Raw genomic sequence first — 18437 nt, 5'->3', positions numbered from 1 at the left:
CCGTCGCTGGTGTCCAGCAGGGATAATTCTAGAAGCCGTGTTTCTATTTATAGCTCACATCTGACTCTTACAGTTGGGTGTGAATTGAACTATTTACGGTTAGCATGTTCACTTTTACACTTGCTGAGCTTAGTCTTCAGAGTCCTTAGGTTGAATCGGTCAAACATTGGATTTTTTCCAGCAGTTTTTGGTGAAGAGTATACATTTGTAACACAAACACGAGCATGCGTACAAAAGTAGAGATCAAAAACTCAGCATGGAAGTCAGTAGCGGCAAATAGAGAGACAATAAAGACATCTATGGAAACAATTTTTCCCATAGGAAATAATGCCAATCAAATTCACAGGTTGTCAAAAAATGTGTTCCTAAATCATGCAATTTCTTGGTTGAATATGGCCTATAGCATAATAATAACATTTAATGTATTATTTGCCTAATCTGAGCATTTTCAAGCATAAAAATGAACTAAAAATCCCAATTCAAGGCATTCGGAAGATGCGTTCAATGTAGTGAGGTACACTGGTCACTACGTGTCGGTAATATTTGCTGAGACACACAAGCACCAGACTTGATCGGCATAACAAGCTTTTATTGCAGCTTTTGGGTTATCGAACAACCAGCACAATGATCCCTAACATGAACTACAGTCGTGGCCGTAAATCATGCCAAGCTAAAACTCAACTCTGAACCCCCAACGTCACTTCCTGTCCGCTCCACCGGAACACATTTACAGCAACACACGCGAGTACGAGTCTATGATGTGTATACAATATTGGGAAATACAAGTGTAGTCTTGAACCAGTCATGATGTGCTATATATATCACTATATTGACACTTACTATGGTACCCATTATGGCATTGGATGCTCATATCACCTCCTACTTTGGTACGGGACAAAAAAAAAAAAAAAAGTTAAAAACTAAATAAAAATTAATAAAATAAATTAATGAATAAAATAAATTTGCTAAATACAAGGATGAAGAGTATTGAACCAGTCATGATGTGCTATATATATCACTATATTGACACTTACTATGGTACCCATTATGGCATTGGATGCTCATATAAAAAATAATAATAATTAAAAAATAATAATTAAAAAATATAAATTAAAACCATTTAAAACAATTTTTTAATTACAAAAATGTATAAAATAAAATTAAAAGCAAAAACTTAAATTATATTAGGAAAGCAGGAAGTGAACAAATGTAACAGTTAGTGATTGTAAAAGTACCAGATGGAGGGGTAGGATTTAATAAGCTTTGCTTCTTCCTACTCCTTTTGGACATGTGGAACTGGGAACTGATTATGGGAGGCATTCAATTGTAATCTGATGCATGTTCAAATGAAATTAAACCATTACCATTATCAGACAGCTGGGATAGGCTCCAGCATGCCCACGACCCTCGTGAGGATAAGCGGTACAGAAAATAGATAGGAGTTCCTTATTGGCTGAAGTGCAGCATTAATAGTTCCAGCTGGTTACCCCGTTCCCTGAACAAAGGCGGCACGCTTCTCGAAGGACGCGTGAGGCCATAAACACTTCCTGTCCGTCAACATGCACCCAAAGTGAGTCATTTTTATGTGACAGAAAAAGAGGGAGGCGTGTATACAACATAAACATGAGACGTGTGCCAATTTTAGGAGTCACATTATATGGCAGCAGGACTTATGACCGAGTGGACGCTGTGGAATGTGCAGTCCGAAGGCTTCTCACTCTGTAGTCCCACGCTTAGCACTCGGTCTTCTTATACCAGAGGACATCCACGTACCACTAATGACTTGACCGCTGGAGCTTGGCAGCAGTTTTTCTCAATTCTCAATTTCGCTGTGAAAAATGGAGATTTCACTAGAAGATGATGTTGATATCTCGTCACCCAACTTTGAGTACGAGGGAGCTCACAAGGCATTCAGGGATCGCTGGGAAAAGACGGATGAGACAATGTGTCGCCATAGCATGTCCTTCCACTTGCACCACACCATGAGGACCGACTTCTTTGTCAGCTACCTCTACCTGCTGGAGAAAATCCCTCTTGGTGAGATGATCCGTGATACTTTTAGCACAGCACAGTTGTTTTGTTATTAAAACCAAAACATACAAAATCTATGCCAAATCCAATTAATCCATTCAAGACAGCCAAAAATATCAATAAGAATATGTTTTATATGCAAAAAAACATTCATTCATTCATTCATTTTCTACCGCTTTTCCTCACGAGGGTAGTGCTGGAGCCTATCCCAGCTGACTTCGGGCGAGAGGCAGCCAATCGCCAGCCAATCACAGGGCACATATAGACAAACAACCATTCACACTCCCATTCATACCTATGGACAATTTGGAGTCGCTAATTAGCCTAGCATGGGCCGAAAAATGAACTAGAACTAGGTTCTGAGGACGGGGTGGGGGTGGGGGGTTGCACAGGATATGAATGTAGTAGACGTCCCAAAAAATCCCAAAAACAAATTTTTATTACTATCATCATTATTCTTCTTCTGATTATTACTAGTTTATTATTATTATTATTATTATTATGCAAGTTTATTATTAGTATTAGCCTGCTTATTTAATTGCTTATTAGCCTGCTTTTGCCCTATTATATGAAATTTGTCAGATTTTTTTTCTTTAAAAAAAAATTAATCTATAAAAATATATCAAATTATTTAGGGGGTCTTAAGAACAGCTGAAGCCCCTCTAAAATGGGCCTAATGACGCCAACGGACATATCGCTTGCCTGAGATGGTCAAGGGTGGAATTGAACTCATGTCTCCTAGCCGTGAGGTCTGCGCGCTAACTACTTGCTGCCGTGCAGCAATATTTATGCATCTCATCCAAAATTTATGACTTTATTTAATCTAAATTGAGGAAGCCAAAAATGTACCACTTCCACACAGTCGGAGGAGTTTTTTTTCCACCCCTAAACCCCACACAAAGAGTGGAATTGAACTCAGGTTCTTGAATGTATTTCTTTGAAATTGAGGAAGCCAAAAATGTACCACTTCCACACAGAGTCGGAGGAGATTTTTTTTTTCACCCCCAAACTCCACACAAAGGGTGGAATTGAACTCGGGTTCTTGAATTTATTTCTTTAAAATTGAGGAAGCCAAAAATGTACCACTTCCACACAGAGTCGGAGAAGATTTTTTTTTCCACCCCCAAACTCCACACAAAGGGTGGAATTGAACTCAGGTTCTTGAATTTATTTCTTTAAAATTGAGGAAGCCAAAAATGTACCACTTCCACACAGAGTCGGAGGAGATTTTTTTTTCACCCCCAAACTCCACACAAAGGGTGGAATTGAAGTCAGGTTCTTGAATTTATTTCTTTGAAATTGAGGAAGCCAAAAATGTACCACTTCCACACAGAGTCGGAGGAGTTTTTTTTCCACCCCCAAACTCCACACAAAGGGTGGAATTGAACTCAGGTTCTTGAATTTCATTCATTCATTCATTCCTTTTCTACCGCTTTTTCCTCACGAGGATTTCTTTGAAATTGAGGAAGCCAAAAATGTACCACTTCCACACAGAGTCGGAGGAGATTTTTTTTCACCCCCAAACTCCACACAAAGGGTGGAATTGAATTCGGGTTCTTGAATTTATTTATTTGAAATTAAGGAAGCCAAAAATCTACCACTTCCACACAGAGTCGGAGGAGATTTTATTTTTCCACCCTCAAACTCCACACAAAGGGTGGAATTGAACTCAGGTTTTTGAATTTATTTCTTTGAAATTGTGAAATAGTTACAAACTGGCGTGTTTGAAACCCCAGTTTTGACTTTCCATGCCAGTTGGAGAAGTATCAAGTCTCTCCTCTGCACGGTGGTGATGTAATACACGGTACGTAACGGTCTTCATGTTCATGACTTATCACATTTCCACGAGACACCACAGACGCCGATATCAATTTTGACAAAGCTCAGACGTCGACGACTCCACTCGGACTTTCTGGTCTCGAGTATTTTAGTCCGTCTCTTGGCTCTCGCTGCCTCATCTTGACATTAAACCCAGTCGAGCCTGAAATATCTCCCGTCTCAGTCTTTCACAAAGAGGTGTGGTGGATTCCGTCACAGGATCCTTGACAAGGCAACAATCCCCGTGACCTCCCCCAAGCCCTACAGAAGCTGCACAAATGGCATTTCAGATTTATTACATTTATTTCAGCTGGAGGAGGGCGGAATGCTTGATGTGCTCAAGCGACAAATCCAGGGGTGTCATTAGGTTCTGAAGACAGGGGGGGGTTTAGCCCCCTGGAGATGCACAGGATATGAATGTAGTAGACATCCCAAAAAATTCAAAAAAAACAAATTATTACTATCATCATTATTCTTCTTCTGATTATTACTACTAGTAGCCGTAGTAATAGACTAGTATTAGCCTGCTTATTTAATTGCTTATTAGTCTGCTTTTGCCCTATTAAATTTGTAAGATTTTTTTCTAAAAAAATTGTAAAAATTAAAAAAAATCTATTAAAAAAATATCGTAATGAGTAACCAAAACCAACAGTTGGGACGTCGCATTTTTTGCGGGTAATTAATTTTCCAAACTATGGTATTGATTAATCAAGCTGCAGTGACATTATTATTATTATTATTATTATTATTATTATTATTATTATTATTATTATTATTATTATTATTATTATTATTATTATTATTATTATTATTGTTATTGTTGTTATTGTTATTATTGTTATTATTGTTATTATTGTTATTATTGTTATTATTATTATATTGTTACGCCCTGGTGATGATGCTTAAACCTCTTTAGAAGACATGAGAATGTCTTTTTGCTGACATAATCCTTGCCTTACCATTATTATTATTATATTTATTATTATTGTTATTATTGTTATTATTATTTTTAACGCCATACGCATCATTCCATCATGCGTCCTACCAGTCAAACTGTTTCCTGTCACCTGCGAGTACATCGAAGGAGAGAAGCAGTTCTACTACAGAGCCCAGCAGTTCTATGAGGATGTCCCCGCCTCCGAGGAGGGAATGATGGGAGACTTTGTGGAGATATCCAATGTGGATCTGGAGGGCTCCCGCCAGTTCCTGAAGAGGTTTGTGGTAAGTCTGATGATAACGTAACCACGCTTGAACGTAAGCTGACATCTCACCAAAACCGTCCTGTAAGGGTCCCGGCAAGGCCGGCACGCACTGCGCTCTGGACTGTGGCTCCGGTATCGGCCGCGTGACCAAAGGTGTCCTCCTTCCTGTCTTTGAGAAAATGGAGATGGCGGACATGATGGAGCACTTCCTCCTCCATGCGCACGAGGAGTACCTGGGGGATGACGCCGACCGCATTGAGACCTACTACTGCTACAACCTGCAAGAATTCACCCCCCCAAAAAATAAGTACGATATCGTCTGGATGCAGTGGGTGGCATGTAAGTACGGGAGGAGAACATCTCCTCGAGTCAGATGAAAACCAAAAAAACGTGTCTGGCAGAAGCTTTAAACTCAGCATGGTGCTTTCAGTTGCTAAACCAGACCCTCTATTTAATGTTTTGGAATTACACCTACAATATATGTTCAATGCGCATCAACATTTGCAATAAAACAGATTGTTGGAAGATGGAATTTGAGTCATAGTGACTCAAGCGTGTGAGCATGCTAATGTTAGCATGCTGACACCTAGCATAATAGAGCTAAATATTTGTATAACTCTGAAAATGCTAAAAATGTGTAATATATAAGCGTGTGAGCATGCTAATGTTAGCATGCTAACACCTAGCATAATAAAGCGAAGTATTTGTATAAGTCACTACCTCTGAAAATGCTAAAAATGTGTAATTATGTAAGCGTGTGAGCATGCTAATGTTAGCATGCTAACACCTAGCATGATAGAGTTTAATATTTGTATAAGTCGCTACCTCTGAAAATGCTACAAATATGTAATTATGTAAGTGTGTGAGCATGCTAATGTTAGCATGCTAACATCTAGCATGATAGAGTTAAATATTTGTATAAGTCGCTACCTCTGAAAATGCTACAAATATGTAATTATGTAAACGTGTGAGCATGCTAATGTTAGCATGCTAACACCTAGCATAATAGAGCTGAGTGTTTGTATAAGTCGCTACCTCTGAAAATGCTAAAAACGTGTAATTATGTAAGCGTGTGACCATGCTAATGTAGCATGCTAACACCTAGCATAATACAGCTGAGTGCTTGTGTAAGTCGCTACCTCTGAAAATGCTACAAACATGTAATTATGTGAGCATGTGAGCATGTTAATGTTAGCATGCTAACACCTCGCATAATAGAGCTAAGTGTTTATAAAAGTCGCTACTGCTGAAAATGCTAAAAAGGTGTAATTATGTGTGAGCGTGTGAGCATGCAAATGTTCACATGCTAACACCTAGCATAATAAAGCTAAGTATTATAAGTAATATAAGCTAAGTATGTATCAATTATTACTCCTACGTTGAGCTTTAATTCTTGGCTTTGTTTCCATTCAGGCCACCTGACGGACAAAGACCTGATGAACTTCCTCATCCGCTGCAAGAAGAGCCTGCGTCCAAACGGCGTCATCATCATGAAAGACAATATGGCGCGACAAGGCTGCAAGTTGGACCCCATCGACAGCAGCATCAGTCGGCACCTGGACATCATGAAGTGCATCATCCACAAGGCCGGCTTGGAGGTCCTGGCAGTGGAGAAGCAGGAGGGCTTCCCTGAGATCATCATGCCGGTCTGGATGATCGCGATGAAGTAGAATCCCATAAACTATCTAGTTGCCATTTCATTTTGCAACAAGGTGTGGCAGTAGTTTTTGGACAGAAGGAAGCGGCGCCAGCAGGTCACCTATGTGCGGTGAGCTCTGGCGGCAGTCAAACAAGGCGTGCCACACGGCTCTATGCTCTGCCCCCTCTTTGTCGCAATCAAAACTACCAGGGTATTAGCACCGTTTCACAACGTGACTGTGATAAGTGAATTTGAAAATTCACATTGAAAACCTGTTCAGAAAATGTCATCATCAGAGCCCTCCAAAGATGAAATAACATCCCTATAGTCACTTTAGCACTACTTTATAGTCGACATAAGTCAAAAATAAGCCATGTGAATGATAATTAAGATGCATTTTTGTTCATTTAGCCATTTTTATGCTTGAATATGTTTCATTTAGACCATTAAGATTTGCTTAAATATGCATTTTTGTATATAATAATCGGATTTGTCGTAGAATAGGATAGGACGTGGCGAGGGACGACTGTACAGTCAGTTACACAAATTTTCCGCTAGTTGGCGTTGGAACTCTTTGGGCCAGTATTTCTTTTTTCAAAAGACAACTCCAAAAAAAAATAATAATAAAAGGAATAAGTTAAAAAAGTACAGTAATCCCTCATTTATTGCAGTTAATCGATTCCAGACCCGACCGTGATAAGTGAATTTCAGTGAAGTGTGATTCCTTATTTATGAATGACATATTTTCATACTTAGAGCATAAAAAAACTATTTACGACAGGTTTGTAAATATGGGTTTTAACATTATTAGAGCTCTCTAGACTGGATATAACACCCCTATAGTCACATTGGGAGAGTTGCGATTGTCAAAGCACGCAAAGCGTCGCTGCCCTCTGTAGCCTACAGTCCAAACAACACAGAAGAGTGCATTATATTTGTATTTTTGTTTATTTAGCCATTTTTATGCTTGAAATGTTTAATTTTGGCCATTAAGATTTGCTTAAATATGCATTTTTGAATGTTATAATAGGATTTGGCGTAGAATAGGATAGGACGTGGCGAGGGACAACTGTACAGTCAGGAACTCTTTGGGCCAGTATTTTTTTTTTTCACAAGACAACTCCAAAAAAAAAAAAGGAATAAGTAAAAAAAAAAGTACATTTATCCCTCATTTATTGCAGTTAATCGATTCCAGACCCGACCGTGATAAGTGAATTTCAGTGAAGTGGGATTCCTTATTTATAAATGACATATTTTCATACTTAGAGCATAGAAAACCTGTTTAAGACAGGTTTCTAAATATGGGTTTTAACATTATTAGAGCTCTCTAGATAGATATAACACCCCTATAGTCACATTGGGAGAGTTGCGATTGTCTCGGCACGCAAGGCGAGTACATTATTTTTGTATTTTTGTTCATTTAGCCAATTTTATGCTTGAAATGTTTCATTTAAGCCATTAAGATTTGCTTAAATATGCATTTTTGAATCTAATAATAGATTTTGGCGTAGAATAGGATAGGACGTGGCGACGGACGACTGTACAGTCAGGAACTCTTTGGGCCAGTATTTTTTTTTCACAAGACAACTCCAAAAAAAAAATAAAAGGAATAAGTAAAAAAGTACAGTAATCCCTCATTTATTGCAGTTAATCGATTCCAGACCCGACCGTGATAAGTGAATTTCAGTGAAGTGGGATTCCTTATTTATAAATGACATATTTTCATACTTAGAGCATAGAAAACCTGTTTAAGACAGGTTTCTAAATATGGGTTTTAACATTATTAGAGCTCTCTAGACTGGATATAACACCCCTATAGTCACATTGGGAGAGTTGCGATTGTCTCGGCACGCAAAGCGAGTACATTATATTTGTATTTTTGTTCATTTAGCCATTTTTATGCTTGAAAATGCTGAATTTATGTCAAAAATTTGCCAGACTTTAGGTCACATTTATCTAACTATGCATAAGTTTTGACTAATAATTGTCCAAACTCAACCACAAAATAGCCATAATTTATTCATTTATTTATATTTTTTAAAAAGTGATATAGTGAAGCAAAACACAAAAACAAAAACACCCCAAATGTCTGATTAAATATGAATTTTCCATAATTCTCCAGAATTCTCCATAATGAAATGTATAGCACTGGAAAGCACAGAAGACCCATCCATCTATCCATCCGTCTATTTTCTATGACACTTATCCTCACTAGGATGACGGGTATGACGTCGGGCGACAGGCGGGGTACACCCTGGACTTGTCCCCAGGCACAGAAGATCTCCAATTGTATTGTGAGTGTGTTCATGCAAATGATACAAATTTTGGTACAATTGTGTATTTTTATTTGATGTCTAAAATACAATGTGGAGTATAAGATATGGAAAGTACAAAAACTACAATTAAAACACAGACCAAGTGGAAGACAAAATAGAAGACATTTGTGATGTTTTTGATAAAATACGGGAAATATTTTAGCCACTGATGCTAATTCATTGAAAATCATTGACACAACCGCCTTAAATTTCTTGTTAGCATTTTTGCTATCATGACAAATCAGGCTTTCCGTAGCAATTCTAAGCTTCAATGCTAACAAATGACTTCAAGGGGAACTGCACTTTTTGGGGAATTTTGCCTAGCTCCAGCTGAGCTCCAGCGGTAGTCAAACAAGGCGTGCCACACGGCTCCATGCTCTGCCCCCTCTTTGTTGTCATGAAAACTACTAAAACAGGACAGAAGTCACCTTCACTGTTTGTTTTGCATTACAGCAGGGGTCTCAAACTCAATTTACCTGGGGGCCACCGGAGCTAGGTTCTGGGTGAAGCCGGGCCGCATCAGGTTTTCAAAAAAACCCCAAAATGCATTTATTATATGAAACTTAATAATTTGACCCAATTAGCAAGTTAGCATCGTACTCAGTTCCATCTGGGAGCAGCGTCGTAACTTTAACAACATGTTTGATATTTGAGATGCTTTATCTTGACGTGTATTTTCTGTTTTATTCCAAATCATTTCCTGCATTTATTTGTACCCAGCGTCATAAGCCTTTAGCTTCATTGCTAATCCAAAGCAAAACAAGACGGGGTAACAGGGTAGGGTAACAGTATGGGCGGGGCAAAATCATGTTAATTGTGTCCGGTGTGCACACAGCTTTAAGCTGTCATTTCAACATTAAACTGTGGTATCAAGGTGGGGGCCTCAAACTAGCGTCTCACGGGCCGCGAGATGCCATGTGTAATTATGTAAGCGTGTAGGCATATTAATGTTAGCATGCTCACACCTAGCATAATAGAGCTAAGTGTTTGTATTAGTCGCTACATCTGGAAATGCTAAAAATGTGTAATTATGTAAGTGTGTGAGCATGCTAATGTTAGCATGCTAACACCTAGCATAACAAAGCTAAATATTTGTATGAGTCATGCTCACCTAGCATAATAGAGCTAAGCGTTTGTATAAGTCACTACCTCTGAAAATGCTAAAAACGTGTAATTGTGTAAGCGTGTGAGCATGCTAATGTTAGCATGCTAACACCTAGCATAATAGTTAAATATCTGTATGAGTCGCTACCTCTGAAAATGCTACAAATGTGTAATTATGTAAGCGTGTGAGCATGCTAATGTTAGCATGCTAACACCTATGCGGCCCGCGGGCCGCGAGTTTGAGACCCCTGCATTACAGCATGTAGTGTAGCGTGTAGTACCGGGGTATTAGCACCGTTTCACAACGTGAAGCAGAGCATTGAAAACCTGTTCAGAAATGTCATCATCAGAGCCCTCTAAAGATGAAATAGCATCCCTACAGTCACTTTAGCGCTACTTTATAGTCAATATAAAAGACAGAAAATAAGCCATGAGAATGATAATTAAGACATAACCTATTGTAGATTCATACGTTAGCCTTGGGAGTCACTTCCTGTGGTAGCTATTGTCATAACAACATTAGATTGGAAGTCATTCACACAATGATAAAACACACACATACACACACAAAGATATTCCTGTTGTTTATTGTCACATGACATGAGTAGACCCGACACAACGTCCTGCGAATGGATGCTCAATCGGCACCCCCAAAGCCCCGCCCCTTGTACACATCTTGCCTGCAGATGTGGGGAGACTTCAAAGCCCCCCCCCCCAACTCCCCCACCAGACCAACAATGCACACTGACGCCAACTGTAAACGTCCTGGAAGCAGTGCAAGGAAAATGTGAAATCCCCCGAATCGGTGAACAACCAGGATGAAATATGCGAGTAGGAGGAGCGGCCGGAAAATTGTTTTTCTGTGCTGCAACCGTTCCTTACACGGAGATGCTTGCGGTCGGTGCTGCTCTTCCAATATATAACTGGAAGATTCTTCCTGAATCACAGTGAAGCATCCTGATCAAAATCACCCAAATTCCTTAAACCCAAGATGGAAAAGTTGATCCATCCACGTAGGACCATGGGGGCATGTACAGCAGGGAATCGGACGCTGCCCTCGTTGCCACAATGACTGACAATGAATGGTGTAATGGTACAGCTGCTGCTCTTTAAGGCAGAGGGTGCTGGCTTTATCCTAGCCTCTGTAAGATATTTGTATAATTACACATTCAAATTCAGTTTATTAAGTTAAAATAGCTTCACATAGGCCTTCTTGATGCACTCACACAGCACAACCAGAGATGCACTTACACTTACAGATAACCCATGGAAAAGAACTGAGGAGAAGATAGTAAACAGAACCAGAACAAGTTTGAGGTAGTCTCTCTCACACAGGCTAAACATGCTAACATTAGCATGTTAACAGCTAGCATAATAAAGCTAAGTGTTTGTATAGTTGCTACCTCTGAAAATGCTAAAAATTAAAAATTAATTATATAAGCATGCTAATGTTAGCATACAAACACTTAGCATAATAGAGCTAAGTGTTTGTATAAGTCACTACCGCTGAAAAAGCTAAAAATGTGTAACTGTAAGCGTGTGAGCATGCTAATGTTAGCATGCTAACACCTAGTGTTTGTATAAGTCGCTACCTCTGAAAATGCTAAAAATGTATAATTATGTAAGTGTGTGAGCATGCTAATATTAGCATGCTAACACCTAGCATGATAGAGCTAAGTGTTTGTATAAGTCGCTGCCTCTGAAAATGCTACAAATGTGTAATTATGTAAGCGTGTGAGCATGCTAATATTAGCATGTTAACACTTAGCATAATAGAGCTGAGTGTTTGTAAGTCGCTACCTCTGAAAATGCCAAAAATGTGTAATTATGTAAGCGTGTGAGCATGCTAATGTTAGCATGCCAACACCTAACATAATAGAGCTAAGTGTTTGTATAAGTCGCTACCTCTGAAAATGCTAAAAATGTGTAATTGTGTAGGCGTGTGAGCATGCTAATGTTACCATGCTAACACTTAGCATAATAGAGCTGAGTGTTTGTATAAGTCACTACCTCTGAAAATGCTACAAATATTTAATTATGTAAGCGTGTGAGCATGCTAATGTTAGCATGCTAACACCTAGCAAAATAGTGCTGAGTGTTTGTATAAGTCACTACCTCTGAAAATGCTAAAAAAATTGTAATTATGTAAGCGTGTGAGCATGCTAATGTTAGCATGCTAACACCTAGCATAACAGAGCTGAGTGCTTGCATAAGTCGCTACCTCTGAAAATGCTAAAAATGTGTAATTATGTAAGTGTGTGAGCATGCTAATGTTAACATGCTAACACCTAGCATAATAGTGCTAAGTGTTTGTATCAGTCGCTATCTCTGAAAATGCTAAAAATGTGTAATCATGTAAGCATGTGAGCATGCTAATGTTAGCATACTAACACCTAGCATGATAGCGCTATGTGTCTGCTTCAATTCATATTGATAAAAATGGCAAAAATGCTAGTCCGATCATGTTAGCATGCTAGCAATGCTAACATACCAATGTTAACGTATACAGCGTATACAGCAGGAAATCGGATGATGCGCTAACTAGTTAGCTGCACTAGCAGAGGCCGTCTCGAGTGTCCCTGCAATGGTTACATAGCCTGCGCATTACGATTGAGCAATGTGTTTTAAGCAAAGAAGAATAGGAGTATAAAGGTGACTATAGGGGTGTTATTTCCCTCTGTGGGGCTCTAATAATGGTACTTTATGGTGCTTTAACTACAAAGATATTCAATTTAGTAATATTGGATGCTACTTTGAGATAAATATCTGGGTGTATTTAGGGGTATTTGTCCACATGGTGGCAGTGTTTACTTACCCTTGCCCCTCTCCCTCAGCAACCAAATGGCCTGCAATGCTTTGATTGGTTGATGCTGAGCTTTCTTACTCCACCAATAGGAAAGGGGTGTCATGTTTCAAGTTTGATCACAACTCCTTTCCTTTTCATTGCCAAATGGGTGACAACACAAACAGAGCCGAGAATACAAAAATATGACAAAAAGAAAACATGCAGTTCCTTGCTAGATTCCACAGAAACACACCATGTTTGCTGACTCATCACGCATGGCCCATTTCTGGTGGAACGCAAATTGCGGCGTCCCCCAACTGAGACGGGCTGCTGGGAAGGGTTGAGAAATGAGAGGCAGAAACATGGCAACATCTCTCCCGATTCCAAATGCCAGGAATAGTTGACCTCCTGCAGTGAAACCAAAATAAAAGCCCCTGTTATATTGCGCCAAGCCAACACAAATTGCTGATGAGAGGTTGGAGGGAAGGGGAACAATGCATCACCCTTTTTTGGCTTTTCACCACTTTAGTTAATAAATGAATACATGATGTGTTCATGTTCTACGCCGCGTTTACAGACAATGCGCTTTTGTATATACTCAAGATGAAATAAGTATGATTTTATACGTTTACGCCCTTACAAATACATGAACACTTCTTCACTCATTTTAATGCTAGTTTTATTGCAGGGGTGTCCAAAGTGCGACCCAGGGGCCATTTATGGCCTGCGGTGTTTTTTATTAAAATAGTATTAAACACATAAATATAAAAAGTCCTCCGCCCTAGTTCCCCCTCCCATACTGTAATTTACAAAATAAATATGTACTACATTTATTTTATCTACATATTTTGATTCCTAGGCCATGAAAACATACCAAGCAAGGGTTTGAATGATGTACGGCATACTAACAATGGTAACATGCTAACATTAGCATGCTAACACCTAGCATGATAGAGCCAAGTGTGTGTATAAGTGCCTACCTTTGAAAATGTTAAAAAATATATAATTGTGTTAGCATGCAAGTATATTAATGTTAGCATGTGAGTAGGCTAACATTAGCATGTGAGTATGTAATTATGTTAGCTAACATTAGCATACTTGCATGCTAACATAATTACATACTTGCATGCTAATGTTAGCCTACTCACATACTAACATTGGCATACTCGCATGCTAACATAATTACATACTCGCATGTTAACATAATTACATTTTCAAAAGTAGGCACTTATACACACACACTTGACTCTATCATGCTAGGTGTTGGCATGCTAATGTTAGCATGTTACCATTGTTATTATGCTGTACGTCATTCATTAGCATGTGAGTATGCTAATGTTAGCATACGAGTAACATAATTACATACTCGCATGCTAATGCTAGCCTACTCGCATGCTAACATTGGCATACTCGCATGCTAACATCATTACATATTTTAACATTTTCAAAGGTAGGCACTTATACACACACTTGGCTCTATCATGCTAGGTGTTAGCAATGTTAGCATGTTACCATTGTTAGTATGCTGTACGTCATTCATTAGCATGCGAGTATGCTAATGTTAGCATGCGAGTAGGCTAATGTTAGCATGCGAGTAGGCTGATGTTAGCATGCGAGTAGGCTAATGTTAGCATGAGAGCATGCTAACATAATTACATTTTTTAAGCATTTTCAAAGGTAGGCTCTTATACACACACTTGGTTCTATCATGCTAGGTGTTAGCATGCTAATGTTAGCATGTTACCATTGTTAATATGCTGTATGTCATTTATTAGCATGTGCATATGCTAATGTTAGCATGCAAGTATGCTAATGTTAGCATGCGAGTAGGCTAATGTTAGCATGGGAGTAGGCTAATGTTAGCATGTGAGTACGCTAATGTTAGCATGTGAGTATGCTAATGTTAGCATGCGAGTGGGCTAATGCTAACATGCGAGTAGGCTAATGTTTGCATGCGAGTAGGCTAATGTTAGCATGTGAGTATGCTAATGTTAGCATGCGACTAGGCTAACATTAGCATGTGAGTATGCTAATGTTAGCATGCAAGTAGGCTAATGTTAGCATGCAAGCATGTCACAACTCCAAAACCTAAACACCTCGGCGTTATCGTGATGAACTTGTGAACCGGGTGCAGTCGCCGTCCTCCTGCCTAATTGTGACTGGCCGTTCCCGCTAAGGGTTGACTTCCCTGACCTTTAACCTTGATGTGCCTCCACGGGTCACGTCGGTAATGAGCCATGTGCTCTCCTCGGGCTCCTTTTCATCACAGCAGACTCTCGAGCTAAAGTGTCTCTCTCCCATCTGGCTCCCATGCATGTCTCCACACTGACGGCAGTGTTTGCCCTCCTGAGGTGTTTCGCCTTTTAACTTCGACGTAATTGGCCCCCAGATGTAAGGAGGCCACTTTTATGAGTTGCCAAGCAAAGGTCATTATTTAACATTCACTCTCAAGGTTAAAAAGACACTAAATCCACGGCTTGACCTCTTCGTGCCAGAAACACGGCATGAAGAATGACAAATCAACGCTCGGATAAAAGTCATGTGATGAATTATTGGTGGTTGAGTACAAGCTATGGGTATAATCAACAACTTATAAAGTCGTAAATCTTAGTGGAAGTCGACGCTAACGTGCGCACCTTGATTTACCCGCATAATTAGTCTGCATTTTCTCCAAGCTTCCACTTTACATGCACAGGATGTAATTTGATCTTCACCTCAAACTGTGTCCGCCTTCCCGACTTTACTGCTGACCAAAAACAACATGGTGGTTAACCCATGACAAGCCACTTGAAATACCCTCAAATACAGCTTTGCATTTGGCTTCGCTCATCACGTCCGGAAGTCATGCATTCCTGTCTCCAAAGTTAGGACATAAAAAGTCAGAATTGTGACATTAAAAAATTCTAATTGTGAGAAACTAACTGCACACGTAAAAATAAATAAATGACATAAAATGTCATAATTATAAGGTAAAAAGTCCTAATTACTCAATAAAACATTGAAATTGTGAGATTAAAAATGCCATAAAAAAGCGCCATATGACCAAGCCTCCAGTGAAGAAAAAATTATGAAATTATGAAATGAAAAAGTCAAAATTGTGAGTTAAAATGTCAAAATTGTGAGATAAAATTAGGAATAATAAATAATTAGGAGATAAGAAAGTTTTAATAAATAAATTAATTAATTTATTTAATGAATAAAAATAAATAAAATAAAATTCTATTTCAGAAAAAAAAATTCTACATTTTTAATTTAGAAAAATCTAAATTTTTCAGTGAAGATGAAAATTTAAATCATGACATAAAAAGTCATTATTATGAGATAAAAAAAAATCTAAATTATGACGTAAAAAGTCAATTGTGAGTGAAAAAGCCATAATCGTAAAATAAGAAGTCAATTGTGAGTGAAAAAAACATAATCGTGAGATAGGAAAGTCATAATTATGAGATAAAAAGTCAAAATTATGAGGTAAAAAGTCCTAATTACTCAATAAAACATTGAAATTGTGAGATAAAAAATGCCATAAAAAAGCGCCATATGACCAAGCCTCCAGTGAAGAAAAAATTATGAAATTATGAAATTAAAAAGTCAAAATTATGAGTTAAAATGCCAAAATTGTGAGATAAAATTCAAAATTGTGAGATAATTATGAAATAATTCTCATAATTAGGAGATAAGAAAGTCATAATTATGAGTTAAAAAGTCAAACTTATGAGATAAAAAGTTGAAATTATGAAATTCTATGTCAATAAGGCTTCAGCGAAGACAAAAATTTAAATTATGACATAAAAAGTCATTATTATGAGATCAAAAAATCTAAATTATGACATAAAAAGTCAATTGTGAGTGAAAAAGCCATAATCGTAAAATAAGAAAGTCATAATTATGAGATAAAAAGTCAAAATTATGAGGTAAAAAGTCCTAATTACTCAATAAAACATTGAAATTGTGAGATAAAAAAATGCCATATGACCAAGCCTCCAGTGAAGAAAAAATTATGAAATTATTAAATTAAAAAGTCAAAATTATTAGTTAAAATGCCAAAATTGTGTGATAAAATTCAAAATTGTGAGATAATTATGAATTAATTCTCATAATTAGGAGATAAGAAAGTAATAATTATGAGTTAAAAAGTCAAACTTATGAGATAAAAAGTTGAAATTATGAAATTCTATGTCAATAAGGCTTCAGCGAAGACAAAAATTTAAATTATGACATAAAAAGTCATTATTATGAGATCAAAAAATCTAAATTATGACATAAAAAGTCAATTGTGAGTGAAAAAGCCATAATCGTAAAATAAGAAAGTCATAATTATGAGATAAAAAGTCAAAATTATGAGGTAAAAAGTCCTAATTATGAGATAAAACATTGAAATTGTGAGATAAAAAAATGCCATATGACCAAGCCTCCAGTGAAGAAAAAATTATGAAATTATTAAATTAAAAAGTCAAAATTATGAGTTAAAATGCCAAAATTGTGAGATAAAATTCAAAATTGTGAGATAATTATGAATTAATTCTCATAATTAGGAGATAAGAAAGTCATAATTATGAGTTAAAAAGTCAAACTTATGAGATAAAAAGTTGAAATTATGAAATTCTATGTCAATAAGGCTTCAGCGAAGACAAAAATTTAAATTATGACATAAAAAGTCATTATTATGAGATCGAAAAATCTAAATTATGACATAAAAAGTCAATTGTGAGTGAAAAAGCCATAATCGTGAGATAAGAAAGTCCTAATTATGAGATAAAAAGTCTAAATTATGAGGTAAAAAGTCCTAATTACTCAATAAAACATTGAAATTGTGAGATTAAAAAATGCCATATGACAAAGCCTCCAGTGAAGAAGAAATTATGAAATTGTGAAATGAAAAAGTCAAAATTCCGAGTTAAAATGTCAAAATTGTGAGATAAAATTAAAAATTGTGAGATAATTATGAAATAATTCTCATAATTAGGAGATAAGAAAGTCCTAATTATGAGTTAAAAAGTCAAACTTATGAGATAAAAAGTTGAAATTATGAAATTCTATGTGAATAAGGCTTCAGTGAAGACAAAAATTTAAATTATGACATAAAAAGTCATTATTATGAGATTGAAAAATCTAAATTATGACATAAAAAGTCAATTGTGAGTGAAAAAGCCATAATCGTGACATAAGAAAGTCATAATTATGAGATAAAAAGTCAAAATTATGAGGTAAAAAATCCCTATTACTCAACAAAACATTGAGATTGTGAGTTTAAAAAAATGCCATAAAAAGCGCCATATGACCAAGCTTCCAGTGAAGAAGAAATTATGAAATGAAAAGTCAAAATGATTAGTTAAAATATCAGAATTGTGAGATAAAATTCAAAATTGTGAGATAATTATGAAATAATTATCATAATTTCACAGTTTCCTCTCCACTGGAGCCTTCATTACATGGTACTTGGCACATGCACAGTTTGTGTGTCACAATTGCATTTTATGTCATAATTTTGGAGATATGGACTTGATAAACTAAGCCAAGCACAAACCGTTTATTACATGAATGAT

The 18437-nt window shown here is 37.2% G+C and overlaps 1 protein-coding gene across 1 annotated transcript; it reads left to right on the top strand.

Annotated features, from left to right (window-relative positions):
* Positions 1 to 1838: 1838 nt before the first annotated feature.
* ntmt2 (N-terminal Xaa-Pro-Lys N-methyltransferase) lies at positions 1839 to 6721 on the top strand. Its single transcript, XM_058073421.2, has 4 exons — positions 1839 to 2037; positions 4898 to 5070; positions 5138 to 5390; positions 6465 to 6721. The coding sequence occupies exons 1-4, from the start codon at positions 1839 to 1841 to the stop codon at positions 6719 to 6721; spliced, it is 882 nt and encodes a 293-aa protein (XP_057929404.2).
* Positions 6722 to 18437: the final 11716 nt, after the last annotated feature.

This window comes from Doryrhamphus excisus, linkage group LG4 (assembly GCF_037039965.1).
Source record: "Doryrhamphus excisus strain RoL-2023G ecotype Guam linkage group LG4, RoL_Dexc_Guam_v1.1, whole genome shotgun sequence".
Lineage (NCBI taxonomy): Eukaryota > Metazoa > Chordata > Actinopteri > Syngnathiformes > Syngnathidae > Doryrhamphus > Doryrhamphus excisus.
Note: the sequence above shows the minus strand (reverse complement) of the source record. Positions and strands in the feature narration are given on the sequence as shown.

What these genes read in the sequence shown, in the direction of transcription:
- ntmt2 (XM_058073421.2), top strand. Translation starts at nt 1,839, where the DNA reads ATGGAGATTTCACTAGAAGATGATGTTGATATCTCGTCACCCAACTTT. An exon ending in GCTGGAGAAAATCCCTCTTG is followed by an intron (nt 2,038 to 4,897) that starts GTGAGATGATCC and finishes GCGTCCTACCAG; the next exon opens with TCAAACTGTTTCCTGTCACC. An exon ending in CTGGATGCAGTGGGTGGCAT is followed by an intron (nt 5,391 to 6,464) that starts GTAAGTACGGGA and finishes GTTTCCATTCAG; the next exon opens with GCCACCTGACGGACAAAGAC.